This window comes from Sitophilus oryzae, unplaced genomic scaffold, assembly GCF_002938485.1.
Source record: "Sitophilus oryzae breed Bouriz unplaced genomic scaffold, Soryzae_2.0 scaffold_388_pilon_pilon, whole genome shotgun sequence".
NCBI classification, from domain to species: Eukaryota; Metazoa; Arthropoda; class Insecta; order Coleoptera; family Curculionidae; genus Sitophilus; species Sitophilus oryzae.
The window spans coordinates 47,310-54,626 of record NW_022146960.1 but is presented as its reverse complement, the minus strand read 5'-3'; the positions used below and the strand labels follow the sequence as shown (position 1 = coordinate 54,626).

General features: G+C 37.3%; 1 protein-coding gene across 1 annotated transcript; it reads left to right on the top strand.

Annotated features, from left to right (window-relative positions):
- Window positions 1-1,387: 1,387 nt before the first annotated feature.
- LOC115885477 (extensin-like) lies at window positions 1,388-6,602 on the top strand (the record flags this gene model as incomplete). The annotated part of the gene is made up of 7 exons (XM_030904421.1): window positions 1,388-1,722; window positions 2,976-3,203; window positions 3,264-3,603; window positions 3,849-3,935; window positions 3,996-4,241; window positions 4,334-4,781; window positions 6,147-6,602. Coding segments are annotated over 7 exons (2,140 nt in total), but the record flags the coding sequence as incomplete, so codon positions are not given.
- Window positions 6,603-7,317: the final 715 nt, after the last annotated feature.

Sequence of the window (7,317 nt, the reverse complement as noted above, 5' to 3'; positions counted from 1 at the left end):
TTTTAACTGTCAAAGTCTTGTAAAAACATATATTTTGTTATAAATATAAAATGGAATGCTCCATTGGTCGCACTGCAAGCACACCAATGGACTGACGCACAAAAACGAATCAATCAAAGAAACGCGATATAGTATCGTCTTTGTCAATCACGCTAACATTTTAGAATAAGAAGGAGGAGCGCAGGCAGATGATTAGACCAGGCCTTTAAAAACCTACGTCTGCGGTAAAAATTTATATTTTTAATGTAAAAATGATAGCGCGCGTATCTATTCTAACTTCATCAAGCGATGAATCACTCACCCAAACATTCGTGGCGTTTACTATATAAAGAATGCACTTTTTTTTTAAATGTCATTAATAAAAAAGTTTATCCTCTTGTAAAAACAATCGGGGGACATACTGTAGACACACGATTTTTGCATTTTTCTCTTTTTTGATCAAAAGGTAACCATTTTTGGTAGTAATTTTAAATAAGAAAAAATGCGGATTATGCACTTAATTTCATATTTTAATTTAGTTTTGGGTTTGGTACTTTTCACGCATATCTGACGTTACGGAGAATTTTTAACACATGATTTGATAAGATGGAGACAGGAAAATTCAGTGTTGCCATTTCCACTGAATTTTCTGTAAAATTTTTGTTAACAGAGAAAAATGAAAAAAAAAGAAAAGATAATGAAAAAAAAAGAGTGAAACCAAAGCAATCAAAGCTATAGTTAACTTAACTTAAGGTCCATCGATCGCCAATTCATTACATTTTTGAGTCCCTTCAGGGATGAGGCTAGAGTTTGGGAATGAAATGTATTCAAATACCGGATTTCTGGCACTTCACAATTTCAAAATAAATCTCTGTCATTTAGAAGTGTTATGGATTTACAGGTAATAACTTCAAAAATCGGTCCAACATTTTAATAGATGAATAGATATTAGGGATATTTGTTATATGTTACAATCTTTTACAATTATTTTTCGATCTATTAAAGTATTTAAACGTTACAACAGCAAGTGTAACTTTCTTGTACTTACTTCATGAATAGTATATAGAGTATATTTGATATAGAATACTTTTTTATAATAGGAAAAGTTTTTATAATTTTAACAATTACCTTTCAATTTATAATAAGTTTTTTTAAACAAGTTAATTTTTTTATTTAAATCATTGCACCCTGGTTTTATCCACTCATATGAAGCGTTTAAGGTGTTATTTTATCCACAAGTGAGATAAAATATCTTTATTCCATTAGTCAGTTGTATCCATAAACGAAGCCTAATAATTACCTTATAAAACGATAAACTTTTTCATTCAGCTTCTGAATGCTTACATTTAAATTAGAGGAACAAACTTTTACGCATGTTTACAACTCTCTTTTTAACATGTAATTTCAGGTCATACTACGCGGCCGTACCGAGCAAATCGAACGTTCCTAGCAAAGGCGAGTACCCGCCGCCTCCCGCGCACAGCCGGCTCATCTCCGGCAAACCCTCGGACAAAATGACCGCCGCCGGCATCCACCCCTCGATGCTGCCCAAGGGCGACCTGTCCATGTACGGCTACCAGGTGCACGCCTCCCCCAACGCCTACTACGAGCCAAAGAAGTCCTCGGACCTGTACAAAACCACCACGCCGGGCGGTCTAGTAGTCACTAAGGCGGGGGATGGACGGGGAGGGAGCTACCCAACCCTCCGCCGCTGGTCAAAGCGAGATGAAGAACTCGGTGATCGTGAAGCACGACGCGAAAACGTCGCACCACGTGGAACCTAGGGTGTCGATAGCTCTGAGTCCTAGTCCGAAGCTGAGGAGCGAACTGATGGGACACTATATGACGGCGACAGGCGGGGAGGGCAGAAGTCGAATATCTACGAGTACCGGTAAGGATTCGGGGCTTTTTTTCTAGTTACTTAGATCTTATAAACTTTGTGGATAAGTAAATTCGCTCCGTTTTTGTTGAAGCACACATCAGCCACATTCGACTCTCTGATTATCTTTGTCTTTGACACTGACTAACCAATCGTCTGTCTTTCTTTTGGATATATGTCATTTTATGTCATAAAATAGAAAATATAAATATATAAATTATAGAAAATAATATTTTTTATTCGAATATTAATTATTTATTGTTTAATATTTATTATTATATTAATTATTTAAAAAAATACAAAGGTTAATTGCGTAATAATGTTTAAAGTGATTAAGTTACCTAACATAAATATATATTTCACTGGATAAAAAGTCGTTTTAAAAAAAACGATTTTAAATTACACATATCTAGTTTTTGAAGATATGGAACATACTTCAGAGATTTTCATACTTTTAGTGTTGTGGAGTTTAAATTTAAATGAACCCCTTATTATCACGGGTCAAACGGGTCAAAAAAAGTAAACAAAAAGCACAAAAAGTGACATTAATTAATTTTTTTATTAAAATATGTTTTGACTTTCCAATGTCACAACATATTTTAATGTTTCCTAGTTACTAATTTTATGTTATTCATAGAACTTTAATTAACGTCATATTTTTTGCTGTTTTAAAATGTTAAAGAAGCACAAAATTTATTTAGTTCAATGCTACGGAAAGGGTGATGATAGTTGTCGAAGAAAATGATACTTTAACAACAGCAAAGAATATGACATCTATCAAAGAATAAAATCGAATTGATATTACCATAGAAACGCGTATTAATTTTTAGGACTTCGAAAAAAATTCAACCATATTTTCATGTTTTTTCTTAATTTTCTTTAAAACGGTATAGAAATTTGGAAAAAGTATAAACGGGATTAACTTTAATTAATTAAATTAATAAATTTTAGAACAAGCAAAATGTTTTATGAAGAATGCATTTTTCTCAAAATGTCAATAATAAAAAAGTTTTTCCTCTTGTAAAGACAATCCGGGGACATACTGTAGATATTAAGATCTCTATATCTTGAAAATGTCGCGCCTATTTGAGTAATATTAATAATGAAATTGTCTTAGAAGCCCTCACGCAATCTCCCCATCACATGGGACACGCTCCTAGTCCTCACCATCACCTCGAAACGCCCAAATCCGGACACCACAGATCTTCCGGCAACCAGATGCCCAGCCCTCATCACCAAAGACAGTCGCCTCACGGGGTGGCGCACCCTCACAGCCAGCAACACATGTCGCCCGAGTTACGGTTTAGGCAAGAACCAGGGCAGACAATGATCTTTCCTACTTCAGGTAAAGCCATTTTTAATGATACTTCAGGTTGTATGCTAACTAATGATATTTTTATTAAAGGCAAACCTGGGTTTCCTTTCATGTCAACGGCATCAACTCCTGGCAGTTACACTCTAGCTACGACAGCCTCGATGGCCGGTTCCAAACCCAAAGTATCCTCTCCAGCGCCTCAGCATATCTACGGCAAACCGTCCGCGGTGAGCGTGGTACCGGTGAGCCGACCGCACGAGGTCCAAGCTCCTCCTCATCCTGTTCCTAAACCTCCGTTGAGCGCGAACGTGTCTCCATCGCCCTACCAGCAAGTGTCTCAGTACCACCCTCCGGCGATGGCTTCCAGTTCTAACGTCAACAGTTGCCCACCTCCTCCCGCTCATAGTAGTCGTACCACGTCGACGATAGGGTAGGTTTTAGAAAAGACTTATCAAACAACTTAAAACTGCACTACACTAGAATATTCTGGGAATATTTTAGTGTCCAGTAAATTTTAAACATATTCTGATCTAGTGATTTTTTAGATTCGACAGAATGTATCCTTCGGACCAATGCCGCCGGCTAGTCTCTCTGTCAAATTACTCCACCAACCAGGGACGTCGCCCCCAACAGCGTCTTCGGCACCTCTTAGTACGTCCACGTCCCCACCTCTAGCTATAGTATATCACCGGGACCGGTGGTATTCAACAGCAAGTCCAAACGCAACCTGCTTGATCTTGGTATTAGTTCAAATAAATCAAGGTAAGATTCTTTAAAGTTCAAATTTATTTATCTAAACATAATATGATGTATTTTCCATAGTAATGACCAACCTACGTCGCCCAAAAGAAAAACGACGCCACTGGGCACGCCAGTTTGTTTGGAGGTTAAGAAACGTCGAGTAGAGACACCTCCCGGTTTAACGCCGACGTTACAACAGAATCTGAAGAATTTCGGTAATAATTTGGCACCTCAGCCTCAACTGGCAAGGGTCAGCGAACCCAGCCCTCTCATAGCTAGCGCCGCAACTACAATTACAACCCTCGTCAATACCCTCGCAGCTTACAGGTAATTAGTAACTAACCAAACCAAAACTTTTTCTCATTTTTTCTATAATTATCTTCTAGGACTTCACTCATATGTGATTTTATTATTTTTAGGACACCCGTAACAACAGTGACAACAAACCTCCTAGTTCCAACTCAGTCACCCACATCACTGACCGAAAATCTACCCGACCTGAGCGTGACGACGGTCACTTTAGACGCGCCGCGCCCCGCGAGCACCGATTCCACACATTCCACGCCTCCCGCCAAGCCGGCCACGCCCAGCTTACCGCTCAGTTCGAGTCCGGCGCCGCCAGCGCGCAACACGCCTACGCCTAACAGCGTAGGAGCACCGCCTCTATCGACCACACCCAATCCTGGCGGAGGCGGATGTTCCACGCCCAATAACATGCCGGGAACGAGTAGCACGCCTCCGATTACGGACGAGAATCCGGGCACACCCCTTAAGATCCCGCCCAGCGCCGTGGATTCAGAGAAAAGTAATAGTCCGGGACCGCAGAAGACCGCGGGCGGGACTTATCCCGTCAGGCATCTGAAAAAGGTGGGCGATTTTGATTTTTTTTAAAGCAAAACGTTCTAGAATTTTTTGTATTTGGGTAGTATGTGTGCATAAAAAATATTTTACGATATAATTACAAGAACAACACCAAATAGTATTTACATTATCCTTATTAGCACTTTCCAATGTCAACTTGTTTCATTTATCTATGGTAAAACGTCTAGAAAAAATGTCTAGACGAGACTATAAAACATCCCCCTTTAGAACCGTTTCTTTAATGGTCACATTAAAGGCGCCACTGTTCATCAAACGGTGTAAAAATTGCGAAAATTTAATTATCTAATTTTGACACAAGGGGTCGCGCTTAACTTTTTTTTAATTTTAATTCAATTTTCATTGTTTTCAAACTATATTATTAGATTTTGTTGTATTTTGTGAATGTATAAATGTTTTCTTATTATAAAGTTGCATTATATTAATTAAAATAATATCACATACATTTAAAATTAAAATATTATGACATATACGTGACAGTTGCCGTCTAAAATGTCATATTGATAACAAAAAGTTAGTTATTGTCAGAGATCATTAAAATATCAAAATTCTCAAGTTATAATTAGTAATTAGACAATTCTATTATAATTTATATTATTTCAAAACAAAAACATAATAATGGTACAGTGTAATTTTGATATGCAGGGTCAAAACAAAAAGTGCTCTTATATTTTTCACTTTTTCGTTGTGTCAGCCGCGGAAGATTCAGGGATTTTAGTGTTTTCGGATATTTTATTTGTGAAAAAAAATATTGCGTTTAGATTCAAAACTAAAAGTGGCAGTTTTATTGCAATGTAAGTAAGAGTTTGTCCATTTTATATTTTACTTTTTTCATACCTACGACAAATAAACATATATTGAAATTTATAATTCGTTTTATTTAAAAAATGTTACAAAACAAGCTTGTAATTGACATACTTAATTGTTATCTAATATATAACTTTACAATTAAAAAAATGTAAATTTAAAAAATATATTAAAAATATTATACAGGCATTAAATGAAGTTTTTAGTATGCGAACAAAACGAGCGGCGCTTTATTTACTTTTATTTTCTTAAAATAACAGATGAAGTTCTAAAGGGGGATGTTTTCTGGAAAAGGCTAAGAAGACCGTTCAGAGATCTGCTTTCGTTTTTCTAAACGGTTTTCCGGTTTAACTGACTGAATAATTTAGTAGTGGTATTTATATTAGTTATATATTTTAGTTAATATGATGATAAGATCGTAGGGACATATGAATATATATCTCTGATTATTTACGCAGATGGGAATCTCTCTGAAATCCATAACATACATTTTAGATTCATTTTAATACCAACACCTATAATAAAACATAAAATCTTCTCTTACAGGCGTGGCTACAAAGGCACACAGGCGAAGACCTCGAAGACACGACAGGCGTAGTCGGTTCCGGTAGTTGCGTGTCCCTTCCCCTAAACCTAGGCTCCCCCAGTCCGCCGCCGGCAAAGAAAGAGAACCCGGTCAATTCCATCCACTCTGTGGGCAGCATGGCGGTGAACAGCATCAACAAAAGCAAGCATTTCCAGGCCAAAACGGTCGGGCGTAAAACTAAAGAGAACGTCAATGGGGATGCGTCGAGTAAGAACAACGATGACTCGTCGAGTTCGGATCAGGAACGCGGGGGTCGTAAAAGCCCCCCTAAGAGGAAACCTCCGAAAGTGAAGAGGAAAAAAGGTGGAGGTGCTGGTAATAACAGCGCGGTATTGGCTAAGAAGACTGCCGAGGAGAAGAAGCGGAAAAATGAAAAGTTGGTGAGTGAAATACAAAGTTATTTTAATGTCTTTTAAATAACTTTGAAAGTCTTATAGTTCATATCAAATAAACTTTTAGTCGCGTGATTAAGCTTGACTGGCACAGCGTTGCCCACTTTTACATATTTTCTTTTAATCAAAACATTTTAGAAAACAAAAATAAATGTAAATAATATCAAATTATTAAGTCATGAAAAAGTAATCACGTCTACAACTTAACTAAATTTGAAAAAAACTTAAAATTTTCGATTAAAGACGCAAATGCCTATAAAAACATAAGACAAAAATATAACTAATACATTTATTAAACTATTTTTATTAAAATAAAAATAGTTTGGGTACCTAGGTCGACTCAGCCTTAAATGAGTACTTGGGATTCACAATCCTGAGGTAATAATAGGCGGTTGAAGTGTAGTGCTAGCCACATTACCTTCCTTGTATACCGAACGGCTCCAGTATGGCAAGCTGTACCTTGCTACTCCCATGGCGTTAAACGCTATATATGAGAGCTATTATTATTTATATTAACTTCTTTCAATGCGCAGTGAAAGCAACGTCTATCGGCAGCCAGACGGCCTGCCCGCTGGTCCAGAGAGCATAGTAAAAGATATATCAAAGAGCCAGCTTTCTTAAAATACTTGTTTCTCCAGACCTTCCTTGCTCTCGTACTATAATATCCTAACGACAGATTACGGTAGTCAGTTGTGGTCCAGTACACTTAAATTTTCTGTCTTTCTTTTCAGCCCCCGCA